Here is a 14,187-nt window from a genome sequence, read left to right as displayed (position 1 = left end):
TGTCGATATCAGCGACCCCAGAGTCTGGGCCAACTTATCAATTAGGGCTTAGGGCTCCCGCCGGATAGTCGGCAGTTATCTCCGATCACCGGAAGTCCCCAACCTCATGGTGCCAATAACGTCGTAGGTAGTCATCGTTAGTCCTCCTCGCGTGCCTTTGCTGTATAGCTCAACAGTAGCATCTTCCAGTACAGTTCATGTTTCTGAGGTCGCCTGAAACCCTTAAGGGGCAATAGCTCGTTCAGGCAAGAATTCTCTATCTATATGATTCTGCCGGAAGCTACCGCCTATGGAAGCTTATGTATCGAGGAGGAATGATGAGGATCAATTAATATTCATTCATCTTCTTCTTCCATAGAGTCTGGTCTTGTCGCATAAAGAATTGTCATACGTAATGAAGAGTTCTTTGCGGTAGCTAGCAATATTTCACGGCGCATCAATGTCCTGGATTTTCGCAATAACCACAGTGTCACAATGGATACTCCTATATCCTGTTACCTTTCTCATATACTACGGATATCGACTATTGCGACTATTGGCAACGCCGTTGGTGAAACTAGGACAATTCACTTTTCACTGCGCCCTTCTGCCCTTCAATCTAGTCTTGAAGTTTGAGGTACGGGAGTTTTTTGAATTGCGTCTCCCATCGAAGAACAATTTGACTCCAATAGTTCAAACGAAGATGGTTGTTGACATTCTTATAGGCTTTTCTGACCTTCGTCTTGGCAGCTATACTCACAGGGGCATCACTGGGACTGCTGTTGTACTATACGAGTTCCTTCGTTGTGGAGATTTTGAACCAGTCCCTGGGGCTAACATACCCTTTACCTCGTCACACCCAAGCTCACACTATCAAGGAACCGAAGAGAAATGCTCTGGAAAGAGGATATAGTCCGCTCAACGAGTACCTGGCCGGCAGCGGTAGACAAATCAAAAAGAGTGGGCTTCTGTCTTCCACGATCTTGGAGGAGGAAGAATCCAATCAGGACTCAAACGGAGATGATATCTATGACTGACCAAGAGAGGCAAGAAGATTTGTATGTATCTTAGCAGGCCCTTCGATAGTTAATGAGGGGTGTTTACAAAATACATCAATGTGCAGTGTAGAATTAACATTTTAAGTTAGAAGTGACAGCAGCTGGTATCGCAATTACCAGACCCTATCGATAACAACTGGACCCTTTTCCCCGCGGAGATGATAAATACCCAGTACCGGGCGGTCAAAAATACCACAATTTTATGACGGAGCACACGTGGGTCCTCACGCATGGATCAATAAACCCTGGAATTTATTAGCTTGGGTTGAGTTAAATTAAGTCGTGTTGCTTCATGACTTCGTATTCCTATTGCACACTTCTTTAGCCCTCAAAACTTACTCCGTATTCTGCTCGACATCCACTTTCGCGCATCCTTCGTCCTAGTCTTCCTAAATCGATTATATCATCGATCATCATTACATACTCGCGGGCGATCTGTCTCCGATGCGCTAACGGGCTCACTTCCAATACGTCACCTCGCAGCAATTTTTCGTTCCCGCCTCCTGAATAGAACAAATATTCTAAGAAGAACTTGAAATTGACGTCGACGTTTGCTACAGGTTTCAGGGGGAAGGTTCTCAACTACAGACGGAAGGAGGATAAATAAGTCACACGCAGACAGTGGAGAAAAGGGGACACAGGAAGCAGACGAAGAGGAGAGGGTGAGGTGAAATGGTTTTGCCTCGACCATTTTCGCGGGTGCGAACGTTGCTGTTGGCGGCTGCACTCGCGGCTTTTCTGACATATTCTTTCTTGCGCTGGCAGCGCATTTCCTATGCAGAACAAGCGCAATCCGCAGCTAAAGAGGCCGCATCATCCAACGCCCAGGCCGTAGTATTGACTAGGCCGGAAGGTCATATCGGCTTCTGGCGTCAATTTCAGCCTCTTCTGGCGACGTACCAGCCAAAATGTGAACCACCACTGCGACTGGACAATGCGCCATCGATTAGGTTCGAGCAAGCGAGCCCTGACTTCCGCCCTGAGGTACTGGACATGCTGGACGATCACGTTGATGCCATGAAGCAAGCTCATACAGGGTTCATCGAGGATATTAAGGCAAAGCCACCCATGCTGCACTATGTCCCCAACACTAGAGGATTGGTTTCGACCGCCGGTGGCGAATACTTACCCGTGTTGGTCATCTCGCTTCGAATGCTGCGGAGGACAGGCTCAGAACTGCCACTCGAGGTATTTCTTGCCAATGAGGATGAGTATGAGAGATATATATGCGATGTGGTCCTTCCATCTCTCAATGCTCGATGTGTGGTACTTTCCCATATCCTGGATGCTGTTCCAAAGGTCATGGATATCCAGAAATACCAATTCAAACTGTTCGCCATGATGTTCTCTTCTTTTGAGGAAATCTTGTTCCTAGATGCCGACGCGTTCCCGCTACATCAACCAGAAATACTCTTCATGAACGAACCTTTCAAGTCCAAGAAAATGGTTACGTGGCCAGACTTTTGGGCGACCACAATCTCGTCATATTATTACGAGATATCATCCCAACCTATGCCTTCGAATACCATTCGGCAATCCAGTGAATCTGGCGAGGTGCTCCTTTCCAAGAAGACCCACATGCAGACACTCCTTCTAAGTGTATATTATAACTTCTGGGGTCCTGATTATTACTACCCACTTTTGTCGCAGGGTGCATCTGGTGAAGGTGACAAGGAAACGTTTGTTGCAGCTGCTCGAACTCTTGGAGAATCATACTATCAGGTTTCTGAGCCCATCTGCGCCATTGGTCATGGTACCGAGGGCGGCTTTGCTGGCTCCGCAATGGTCCAGTTTGATCCGGTTGAGGATTACGCCTTGACACAAAAAGGAGAATGGCGCGTTCATGGATCAAAGGCCCCTGCTCCCCGTGCCTTCTTCATCCATGCTAATTTCCCAAAGTTCAACCCAGCTACAGTGTTCGATAAGCAAGCAGTCAACCCGGCTTTCGCCGATGACGGTAGCTACACACGCGCATGGACCATACCTCAAGAAGTGATTGGAAAGTTTAGCACGGATGTCGAAAAGTATTTCTGGAAAGAAATTCTCTGGACAGGCTGCGAACTCGAGAGTAAATTCAGTACCTGGAAGGGTCGCAAGGGCATCTGCTCGGAAGTGAAAAAGTACTGGAACGCAATATACGTGGACAAGAAGACTTCAAAGGTCTAAGCAGGCTGAAACATCCTAGCTTGAGCGATATTTGCGTTGGTGTCTTCACCATGTTACTGCTGCGTATTTCATTCGTGGTGGACAAATATATCATAGGATGTGTCCCAGGACATGTTAGTGTTCACGCTAGCTATGTGTGCGCTGCATTTTGCCCTGGACGACATCGCATCCTTCACCCTCACTTCCCGTCTTTGTTTGGCCGGGTCGAGTTGAGAAGATCCCCACGAACATAGTGGGTGTACAAACGTTGCCTCGGAATGAACGTGTCATTTCAAAGACAGCCGGCACCACATCTACGAAACATGATGGCACCTCAAAACATACAAGGCGCAGGATGCCTTCCCAAACAGCCTCCAGCTTCTCCAGCTTTGAAGACTCGGGTCACTGTGGAGGGTTTATGCATGACATGCTAACTGGGTCTACCAAGAAGCGACTAAGCTTCTCGCTTGTCTAGGCTGCCCAGGCATAAACTAAAGACTTTTTTTCTATAAATTTGTATGCATATATTAGCGTCAATCAATTGGGTCGATAGTACATACTTTCTATACCATGTTATTCGATATTATTTTCAGCCCTACTCCGCACGGTCTGTATATATCAATAGTGCAGTACTATTATCGATGGCTCACCGAGTCTTCGAAACTTAGCCGGCGCCAGGGCCTTATTCTTTCAGACCCCAAAAAAAGGTTACATATGACAGGCAGGATTATACGTAATTATGATTAGCGGCTATATTTTTATGTAACAGGTAGAGAGGCGAAGTCTATAGTATCTTATTGTATCATGTTCTCTAGTCGTACATTATCTATATAATTTACAGGAGTTGACTTTTTGCGCGGATTATAATACATAGAGGTCAAGACGGTAGCTTTTACAGGCTAAGGCTTGATCTCCATTCCTGACTTATCAGCCTTCTTGACCGCCTCTTCGAACAGCTCCTTGCACCGCACTCGGCTGCCTAGTTTGGCACACAGCAAGAAAGCACCGCTGAGTTTCCGGTGAAGACTGTAGGTCTCTTCCGGCGGAGGCGACAGGCGCTCTCGGATCATAACTGGGATAAAAGCACGAACTCTATCTGTGATGGTCTGGTTGCTGAAGTCATAGACATCTGGGGAAGAGCCCATGAACGGTTCGGCAAGAGTGGTGATGGAGGAGACATGTGCATTTACCATAGCTGAAGACTCGTGACCCGTCAGGTAGCCCAGGTCAATAGAGAGACGGTGGCACGTCTCGCGATCATTTCGCGAGGCAGCCACAAGAGTGCGAATGTATTTCGTGATGAATTCGGTGGGGTACTCGCGCGAAGCACCGAAATCAAGAAGTTCTAGACGGTTAGTCTCTGCGTTATAGAGGAAGTTGGTCCAGTTCGGGTCCGTCTGCATGTATCTGAATTCGGTGATTTCTCGCAAACACAGACGCATGATCTGTGTGCCGATCCAATCGCGCTGTTCTTGGGTGAAATTTTGAATCTTAGTTACGGCAACACCGTTCAAGCGCTCCATGGTCAAGACCTGTCTACCCGAAGCCTCGGGGATGATTTCTGGTACCAGAAAGACTGGATCATCTTTGAGGAGTTCCTTGAAGTGCTTGCTGCATTCGGCTTCTCGGATGTAGTCACATTCCCAGGCGAGTTCTGTCCGGGCATTTGCGATAGTCTTGTCAAGATACAGACCCTTCGGGAGAAGACGAGACGCAGTGAGTAGGATCGACAAGTTGTTCAGGTCCGAGTCGATAGAGTCTGCCACACCCGGGTATTGTACTTTGACGGCGACGGGTTGACCTGTCTTCTTTAGCACGGCCCCATGAACTTGACCGATAGAAGCTGCAGCCATTGGGACTTCATCAAACGAGGAGAATAGATCCCGCCAGTTAGGGCCCAGGTTATCAGCCAGAACTTTGTCACGCTGAGAGGCCGGCATGTAGTCAGCTCGGTCTTGTACTCTTTGCAGAACAATTCCGATCGACTCTGGGAGCATCTTCGAGTCTAAAATAGTTAGTCTTGTCGCTACAGCAAAAGGGGAAATGCTTATACAAACCTTGGAAGCTCAGCATCTGGCCTAATTTGAGGGCAGCACCACGCATCTTCGAAAGCTTAGCGACGAGGCGTTCCATGTTCCCGGGACTGAACATTAGAGATCCAGCGTCCGCGTCATTACTGCCGGTTACTCTCCGTAGACCCTCACCAACAGCTCCAAAAGCCATCGAAGTCGCCAGTCCACCATATTGCCATAGTCTCCCTAGACGTGATGACGGAACACGTGATTCTAACATTTGATAAGAGCCTGCTTGTTTTGTGTCCGCTATTACCACAGGGTCTGTCTGCTCGAACCTATTAGCATAGATATCCTTCCTTCTCAGGTAAATGACACTACGAACCTGGGAGTTGGTCGAAACTATATCATCTGCAATACTATTTCCGAGCTTCTCTATGTCATCTTCCTCGACTGTGCGTGTGGATGATCTGGCAGTTTTGAGTTCGCCTTTGTTCATGTTCGCATCACCTCTCCGAGAAATCGACTTGGCGACCTTAGGGCTACGAAAGAGTTGATTCATGACCTCGTCTGGAATTTCCTGCTCCTGCGCAGGCGACGTGACCTTCTCGGCATCCACCGACGAGTGAAATACATCCGCATTGATCTCATTGACTAAACCACTCTGGGTAACACTTGCAGCCTTGGGCAGTGTCGTACTAGGAAGCCCAGATAACTCGGACCCTGCCTTCTGGGACGGTTGGTAGAACACATCCTGCTGTGAACTGACGTTCAAGTCACCCGACCTTTCATTTCCACTGTATGCCGCCGTCGTCGAAGGAATCTGGGACTCCGCCTGTCGTTGTGATCTCCTTGCGTCGTCGGCAGAGGCATTCGCCGCACGGCGAGACTCGGTCGCGCTTTGGGTCTGAGCCCTCGGCGTCGATTCGGAGGGATTGGGCTCATTGAATCGACTGGCCAAAGCTGCGGCTGCTTGAGCGGTGAGTACGAGGCCGTCGGCCTGCTCTTTGATGCCCTTGGTGAGAGACGAGGTCCTCGTAAACAAATCTAACTGGCGCTGGCGCACCGCCAGGTGTTTCGTTGCAACGGATTTGGCGACATTGAGAACTTGGATAGCGTCCAGAAGACGCCTTCCAGACATAGTATAAATCCTAGAATATCAGTTTTGTGTCCGGTCTAATGAGCTCGCATGACGAACGGGCGCAATTTGTCATAGGTTGACCAACAGTTTGCTGCTGGCTCGATACGAGAAGTCCCGAAGCCGGTCGCCGAGACCCGTTTTTTTGCCACCGTTTACCGCTAGATCGGGCGATTCCGTTCCTTATCGGCGAACTAAATCCGTAGTAGATAAGGAAGTGGCGGCCCTTCATCTGGTGCTTCGAATTTCCTCCCCATTCCCATTCCTCAACTCTACATAGTACATACGTCTCAATGATCACGAAATCGAGTCCTCAAGCTTTGGAGAAAGAGATCTATGATCTCGAATATCGTCTACAGAATGCCAAAGCTCGTCTAGCGTTGGCCTCCGGCCAGGAGCCTGACGGAGATTCATACGTGCCTCTTCCCCAAGGTATGCGAAATGAGTTGCAGGACATTGCGGCGGCCAATGCTGACCTCTCACTTCCAGACACGATCCAATTACTTTCCAGTCATGCCTTATTCCTGCTATCGGACTCTGCCCTCCCATTGGGTTCATTTGCCTATTCTAGCGGTCTCGAATCTTATCTCGCGCATAATAAACCTCTTCCTCCAAAGGTCACACCCACTGCATCCTTTAATCGCTTTTTAAAACTATCGATCACATCAATGGCAAGCACGTCAATACCATACGTTCTTGCGGCATACCGACACCCAGAAGACCTAGAAACATTGGATAATGATATGGATGCCTCAACGCCATGTGTCGTGGCGCAGCGAGCGAGTATCGCGCAAGGGAGGGCTTTGATCGGTGTCTGGGAACGGGCGTTCCGCGGAACGTATGCTTCTGGACCGTTTTTAGAAGGCGTTACTGCTTCCGAGGCGGCCAAAGCCATTGAGGACTTCTCGGACGCTCTCAAGTCGTGTTCTGACACAGCAGATGACTTGGGTCCCAAGGGTCACTTTGCACCCTTATGGGGAATTGTTTGTCTGGCTATGGGCATGGATGCTCGCCAGACAGCATATGTCTTCATGTTGAACCATGCCAAGGCAGTCTTAAGTGCTGCGGTGCGGGCCTCCGTGATGGGGCCATATCAAGCACAGGCTATTTTAGCCAGTAAAGGCCTACAAGATATGATAATAGAACGGATAGACCGAGAGTGGGATACGCCCGTAGAAGATGCGGGTCAAGTGGTACCCCCGTTAGATCTCTGGGTTGGACGGCATGAACTCTTGTACAGCAGGATATTTAATTCATAATGAATACAATTCTATAACAGCGTGCTGATTGTCTTTGGATGGTCATGGTTGACATGACTCCGTTCTGCTGCATTCTTCATCTCTTTCCTCATCCATAACTTCCAAGCTAATCCTACAACACATGCCCTCCCACCCAGATGCCACAGGGAACACTGTAGTGGGTATCCAAGAAAATCCCTTTCCCAGAAGGGAACAAGGGAACAGAACGTGAGAAATCAAATGAACAAGAAACCCCGAAGACCTGAGATCCGCCATTGACTGGCCAATATGCAAAGAGAAAAGAAACAAGTTGAACGCCGGTCCCTCTTGGAAACCTATCCTGCTAAACCGCATAGCAAAACACCGCACCGTGACCTTTTCCATGATTCAGGGGGGACAAAAGTGGATTCGAGAAGGCAAAGAGGAAAGGGTAATAAAAGAGATAACTCGAAAAGGGGGAATTGGGAGAATAGAACGAAAAGTGGGGAAGAAACTATGGTACAAAAAGAATTTGCGAAATTAGGCCAAGAACAAAGATCCTAGAGGGTAATGTGCATATAGTCATTATTTCCGAACGATCGGTTGCAATTCGGGCACTTTCGAGAACGAGAAGTAAGGCGCTCTTCGACGCAGTCTTTGCAGAAAACGTGGCCGCAGGTTTTGATTGCGGTATTCTTGAAGTTCCTGCGACAAACGGTACAAAGTGCTAGTGTCTTATGTTCGAGTCAGCTGTGATATCCTGTAGGCAAGCGGGGAAGCAAGGTAATTTTACCCTCAGCATCTCATATTCCGATGATGAATTTCCCAGGCTCTTGTTCTTCCAATTATCCAGGCTTTTCTTGGTATCCGCAAGTGTTGCCTTCAACCCTTCGATCTCTGTCTCGGCTTGCCGACAGGCACTGGAAGTGCTTGCCAGAGTTGCATCCTTGGACGTTGACAATGTCTTCAGTTCATTAATCTGTCCCTTTAAGCCTTCTATGACGATGCCATTCTCTGCCAACTGCTGCTGTGTAGCATGGTGCTTGTTCATCATAGAGTTCAATGCTTCCTTTGTCTCACTAACTTGCTTCTCCATATTCGCCAACAATGAACGTGTAGCGGCTTCGGATTCCTTCAACTGCGAAACAATATCTGAGCTCTTCGAGTTCTGCATCCTCAGGGTCCGCACCTCCAAATCACGGGCCTCCTTGCTCTTCATTGCGGCGAAGTATTTCTGGTCGGCCTTGGATTTCTCCGCAGTCAAGCGCGCCATCTTCTCTTCCAACGCACTAAAATCTGTAACTTTCTGTGAAGCTAGAGTAGAGTATTTCTTGCAGGCAGTTTGCATGGAGGTTAATTCGGTGTTCAGCATTGCATATTGGCGTTCGAGTACCTGGTACTTGCCGCGCAACTCCTCGACTGGAATGTCGCTGGAATCCGCTTGTGTGGCTTTTGCGTTTTCCACTTGCAAACGAAGTCGTTCAACCTCCGACTCTAGAGAAGCAATCTGAGCATTTCTGGCCTCCGCGAGTTCCTGGACCTTCAGAACAGCTGTTTTCTCTTGTTCCTGAGCAGCCTTCCGCATCTGCTGATCGGCCAACAATTCATCACGTGCATTCCGTATCCGTGCCAAATCCGTCTCGGCCCGTATCAACTGCGCTTCCTTCTCAGCGATAACATTTTGCGTTTCTTCGTCAACCTGATTGCGGTATGCAGTGCGTTCCGATCGCAGTTTCACGGCTTCTTCGCGTAGTTGCACATTAGTTGCCTCCAAATGATTTATCCGTTTCACGACATCATCATATTGAGATCGCATTTGCTTGAACAGGTCCGTATGCGCATAATCATCATCGGTAAGTTTCGAACGCTTTCCCAACAAGTCAGTTCTGAATGGCTCTCGACGGGCCATAAGAGGAAAGATGACTTACCTTGATATTTAAGTCAGTAATTTGACTCAGCAAGTTGGCATTCTCGGTCTCCAGCTTCTGTAGTTGTTCTTTCTGCTTTTCGGAGATGGCTACTAGCTTATTATGTGCTTCGTCTAGTTCAGGGCCACGTTCGGCACTAGGTGTCGCACCATTCGATACCGATTGTTCCTCTCGTTGACCGGACGCACTGTCACCCCCAGGTCGCTGGGGGCCTAGGATATATTGCTTCTCCAGTTTGGCGACCGTCAAACTCCGTGCACGGTCCAACTTCTTCTCGGCTACCATGTACCGTAAGGAGGCTTCTTCTAGGCTTTCTTCTAATTGCTGCTTCTCAGATAAAGCTTTGTCGAGTTCGGCGATAGTAGCTTTCTCTTCTGCTAGTTTCTTGGCGAGCTGACTCTGTAACTCACATATTTCAGGTGGGGATTTTGGCGTATGTTTTACAAGGCGAGAGATGATGTCACGTATATCATTAGACCGCGATTTCAAATGTTTCTCAAAATTGTCGACATCGTCGAATGATAAAGAACTTTGAAATGTGGGCCGATCTCCCTTGATATCCTCCGCAGCGCCCAGGAGCAATTTGACCTCATCAATCAACTTTTGGAACTGTTAGTTGGTGACACCGCCATGATAAGAACCGTTGATCCACAGACCTGATTATACCATGTATCGATGACGCGCAGGTGTTCGTTATGGCGAGTAGCGGCTTTCGACATGTCCTTTAATTTGGCCTCCAAGGAGACCTTCTCACGCTTGTACTCCTGCATTTGGCGCCATATCGCATCCTTCTGGAATCGCTAATTTTGGGACCAAGGGTTAGTATTAAATACTATAGTCAACGACGTGGTGGGCTCTGCGCTCGAGGGATATCTAAGGCCCCCCTGGAATGACATGAATCCTACTACGCCGGCTAATCCTAAACTCACCTCCAAGTCATCTTTCCAGGGCATATCAGCATCTGGGTGAGGCTTGCTACCACCATTGACAGAAGTCGCTTGCTTCTTCAATGGTGGTGCCGAATCATTGTGATCAGACGTGGCAGCTCTCTTCCGGTCTTCCATCTTGACGAAACCGGGCTCGGAGGATGCGACGGGGGATGCTTCGGCGACCGGCATCAGTGGCTAAAAAGGCATAAGGATAGTAAAGCCGTCACCACTGAGCAGCAACGATATGGTGGTGAGAGCCGCAGCAGTATCCGACCGTGGGAATAGGGAAACGTTGTTAGGATGGAGGGATGAAAGCAGTCAAGATAAGCAAGATTGGTTGAATCCAGGAGGATTTTCGGCCTGGGAATTAGCGCCGCCCTAGCGCCTCCCACGTGACTGCGCCCACTTTCCCCAGGAGTTCAAGGCACCGCAGCATCTAGACTTTTGCCTGCATTATCACCTATCTTCCTCGACTACGACTATTGTCAACTCAAGTCTTCGGACTAAAACACCTTCAAGGCTTCTCCTCTTCCCACTCCGCCTTCAGCTATGACTGACATCGGTGACAATGAAGTCCTTTTCGAGTTCTGCAATTAGTAAGTTATTTGCGCTCCTGCACCTTCTGTCAGCATCTCGCGTTATTTCTTTGCGCTAATGACTTCCAACGACAGATAAGTCGGGCAAGAAATTCGCCCCCAAGGCGCCAGTCCGACGCGCTGCTCCAGCTCCGGCTGCAGCCCCTAGAAGACCCAGTGTCGCATCTCAGGTATCGGCTTCTCAAACTCCTCAGCCACCAACACAAACTGCAACTCCCGAACCTGCTTCGATTGCTGAGCCTTCCCCTTCTCTTGAGACACCAGCTCCAGACGCAGAGACGCCTAATGAAAAGGACGTGGTACCAACACCCCCTGCGACAGCAACCGTCACAGCAACTGCGACGCCCAAGGCCGCCGCTACGGCGATTTCAATTCCTCGCCCAAAGCGAAAGCCTTCATTCTCCGCATTTACTCTTTCACAGCCTCCTAATGCAACCCCTGCTGAGCCCACGCCACTACTTTCCATTGAAGTAGCGCCTGATGAATCGGGGGAAGATCGAGCCCGGGTAGAAGAGCCTCAACTCTCAGAGACACTAGTTAACGAGGAGCCATCTCTGGTTGCTGAAACCCCGGCCGAAGCCCGGCCCTCCAAGCGTCAAAAGACTAATGCCGAACCTGCAACCCCAGCTTTGGAGTCTCAGCGGCTCACCGGGCCTCCTCAGCTAGCTACTCCGCCGGCTACACAGACCTCGACGAATGAGGAGACTACAGAGAGTCGGGATACCACAGAATCGCAGCCTCCCGCGGAACAGAATCGAAAGACAACAAAGTCAAGAAAACGAAAGCCGTCCAAAGATGTTAATGGTGGAGATACCACGACCAGGACGAGAGAAAGGAAACCTCGAGCTGCTCGTAAGAAGCGCGAGCCGACCCCTGAAGGCTCTGAGGCTGTCCAGATTGCGCCTGGTATTGTCAAGATGTCGGAACTGTGCAAGGACTTACGGACCGGAAAGATCTCTAAGCGAGAAACTGAACTGCGCCAGATGGAGCTGGCTGAGCTGGAACGCAAGCAGAAAGCACAACAGGATGCGGATAATACCGAGCAGACCCCCATCAAAGAGAACGAAAGTGCAGCGACGCCAGCACTGGAAACAAGCAATTCAGGCGACCAAAAGGCACAGAACGGACCAGTTATGAGAATCGTGAACGGGGAGATTGTGCTCGATGCGGCATCGCTCCAAGTCGACCGTCATGCGGATGCAGCAAGAAACGCCGGGGAGCTGGAGGATGTTGTAGAAAACCATCTTACCCGAAAAGTCAATCAGGCGTCATTTGGGAAGCGCTCCAAAACCGAATCTTGGGATGAAGAAATGACGGATCTATTTTATCGAGGCTTGCGCATGTTCGGTACTGACTTTATGATGATCAGCAAACTATTTCCGGGGAGGTCCAGGCGCCAGATCAAGTTGAAGTTCAACAATGAAGAGCGCCGAGCCCCGGGACGGATTAAGGACACACTACTTGGACCGCGGGAAGCTGTTGACATTACGACCTACTCGGAGATGACCAACACCATCTATGACGATCCCAGGATCATTCAACAAGAACTAGATGAGGAGAAGAAACGGATTGAGGATCAACATGCTAAAGAAAAGCAGGCTCAAGAGGAGCTGACTAACAATCCAGATGGTGCCGCAGGTGCTAATCATTCTCCAGAGCAAGGCACTGCACCTGTCAAGAGCAAACGCAATAGCAGGAAGCAAGCCGCTAAGAATACGAGTGGGGGAAATGAAGAAATTTTGGGCACTATTGATGACTTTCCTTGAAATATAATGCTTCTCTTGATTGATATGATTTAGACTGGTGTTGGCCTCTAATGTGATACTGATGATAGGCGTTTGCGGCGTTTCCGATATCCCTAATCCGGTGTTGTTATCACGGTGGTTGGCGAGGAGGTTCAGTTCTACTACTGTTTGCTCTGCCTTCATATCCTTATGCTTCTTTCTATTATTTCCCGGCCTAGTTACCGTTCATATCGGTATGCTCCGTTTCTTCGCGGGTCATGGCTTTCTGATTCCCGACTCATGGACTGGTATTCCTTTTGTCTAGCATGGTTTCGGGCAAATCGCTAGAGTATATAACTTGTTGCGCGACAGATTTTAAGACCCTGAGATAAACTTGGCCCAGTATCACCGACGCCTCGTTGAACCGAACCCTGTACTTGTAGTCGGAGTAGAGAACTGAGGAGAACGGGACCGCGGGCTGCCTTCTCCAGGATCACTTGCATCATTCCATCTGCCGAAGGAAGTCGCTCGCCGGCCAGCAGAAGGATATTCGTGACGATTTCTTCTCCCATACTGATAGCCAGCCGCGGCACCACCAAGGGCACCTGTCCAGAAGCCGGGTCTCCAGCCTTGCCCAGTAGGTGCCGATGTGAAAGAACTACTATCCGGACAGCTGCTATAGGGTGGTGGAGGCCCAGGATAGGGACCACCACCACCACCATCACCACCTCCGCCGCCAAACCCACGACCAGGGGTGCGGCCTCTTCGGTTTCCTCGCGAATCAGAACACTCATTATATATGGCTACCAGAATCACCAAGAAGACCGCACCCATGAGCCCAAAAAAGAGTATATCTCCTAGTGAAGCCATGCCGTTCTCATTGTTGTTCAACGGCATTCTAGGCCTAGTTTCTTCGCGTACACGTCCAAATTTCCGCTCTCCAAGTTCTGTCAATAATAGTCGATACTCTACACCGCAGCTGCCTTTCAGTACCCACTTGTCATCTGCATTTCGGTATCCCTCGCAGACAACATCTGTAGAACCAAGCTTGAACTCTTGGGGGAGGGATGCGGTACAGGTCCACTGGACGTCTTCTTCATCATAGTCGTAGCCAGCATTGCTGCATCGCATCACATCGATGGGATACAGGTCACATATCCTCTTTGATGGCCCAGTGCATTGTAATTGGGGGATGGGATCAACACGGCGAGAGGTTGTAAGACGATTTCCGCGCAGAGTCAACGTCTGCACATTGGAGAGAAGGATGGCATTGTTGCCTGGAGGATTCCTGCCATATGAGAGGACAGGAAGCGCAAGAAGAAGGAAAGACAGGAATGTCTGTAAGTTTATTGAATACATAGTTCAGACGTAAACCAAGCGATGACAGCTGGATGGTTTCGTGAAAAGATTGACGAGAAGTGGAGCTTTGTATACGTGGTAGCTGTGGTGGCGTTTAGTTTA

At 49.3% G+C, this 14,187-nt stretch overlaps 7 protein-coding genes across 7 annotated transcripts; 4 read left to right on the top strand and 3 right to left on the bottom strand.

Annotated features, from left to right (window-relative positions):
* Positions 1–120: 120 nt before the first annotated feature.
* Positions 121–1,295, top strand: F9C07_2163628 (uncharacterized protein; the record flags this gene model as incomplete). Its single annotated transcript, XM_071509311.1, has 2 exons — positions 121–616; positions 705–1,295. Coding segments are annotated over exons 1-2 (485 nt in total), but the record flags the coding sequence as incomplete, so codon positions are not given.
* A 414-nt stretch (positions 1,296–1,709) lies between these two features.
* F9C07_6162 (putative alpha-1,2-mannosyltransferase) lies at positions 1,710–3,203 on the top strand (the record flags this gene model as incomplete). Its single annotated transcript, XM_041286411.1, has 1 exon — positions 1,710–3,203. The coding sequence occupies one exon, from the start codon at positions 1,710–1,712 to the stop codon at positions 3,201–3,203; it is 1,494 nt and encodes a 497-aa protein (XP_041147722.1).
* Positions 3,204–3,642: 439 nt separating this feature from the next.
* F9C07_1665500 (ABC1 family-domain-containing protein) lies at positions 3,643–6,480 on the bottom strand. The gene is made up of 2 exons (XM_041286407.2): positions 5,240–6,480; positions 3,643–5,187 (listed from the first exon to the last, which is right to left on the bottom strand). The coding sequence occupies exons 1-2, from the start codon at positions 6,333–6,335 to the stop codon at positions 4,082–4,084; spliced, it is 2,202 nt and encodes a 733-aa protein (XP_041147721.1). The 5' UTR covers positions 6,336–6,480; the 3' UTR covers positions 3,643–4,081.
* Positions 6,481–6,532: 52 nt separating this feature from the next.
* On the top strand, positions 6,533–7,615 carry F9C07_2163624 (uncharacterized protein). The gene has a single exon (XM_041286410.2). The coding sequence runs from the start codon at positions 6,626–6,628 to the stop codon at positions 7,589–7,591; it is 966 nt and encodes a 321-aa protein (XP_041147720.1). The 5' UTR covers positions 6,533–6,625; the 3' UTR covers positions 7,592–7,615.
* On the bottom strand, positions 7,616–10,595 carry F9C07_2093449 (BRE1 E3 ubiquitin ligase-domain-containing protein; the record flags this gene model as incomplete). Its single annotated transcript, XM_071508880.1, has 5 exons — positions 7,616–8,283; positions 8,343–9,416; positions 9,478–10,077; positions 10,119–10,268; positions 10,311–10,595. 5 exons carry the CDS (start codon positions 10,593–10,595, stop codon positions 8,110–8,112), a joined length of 2,283 nt encoding a protein of 760 aa, XP_071364434.1. The 3' UTR covers positions 7,616–8,109.
* A 379-nt stretch (positions 10,596–10,974) lies between these two features.
* F9C07_6166 (putative transcription factor TFIIIB component) lies at positions 10,975–12,768 on the top strand (the record flags this gene model as incomplete). Its single annotated transcript, XM_041292960.1, has 2 exons — positions 10,975–11,002; positions 11,078–12,768. 2 exons carry the CDS (start codon positions 10,975–10,977, stop codon positions 12,766–12,768), a joined length of 1,719 nt encoding a protein of 572 aa, XP_041147718.1.
* Positions 12,769–13,131: 363 nt separating this feature from the next.
* F9C07_2108087 (uncharacterized protein) lies at positions 13,132–14,085 on the bottom strand (the record flags this gene model as incomplete). The annotated part of the gene is made up of 1 exon (XM_071509034.1): positions 13,132–14,085. The coding sequence occupies one exon, from the start codon at positions 14,083–14,085 to the stop codon at positions 13,132–13,134; it is 954 nt and encodes a 317-aa protein (XP_071364433.1).
* Positions 14,086–14,187: the final 102 nt, after the last annotated feature.

The sequence above is a fragment of the Aspergillus flavus genome, chromosome 5, assembly GCF_009017415.1.
Source record: "Aspergillus flavus chromosome 5, complete sequence".
In the NCBI taxonomy this organism is placed as follows: Eukaryota; Fungi; Ascomycota; class Eurotiomycetes; order Eurotiales; family Aspergillaceae; genus Aspergillus; species Aspergillus flavus.
This window is presented reverse-complemented; position numbering and strand designations above follow the sequence as displayed.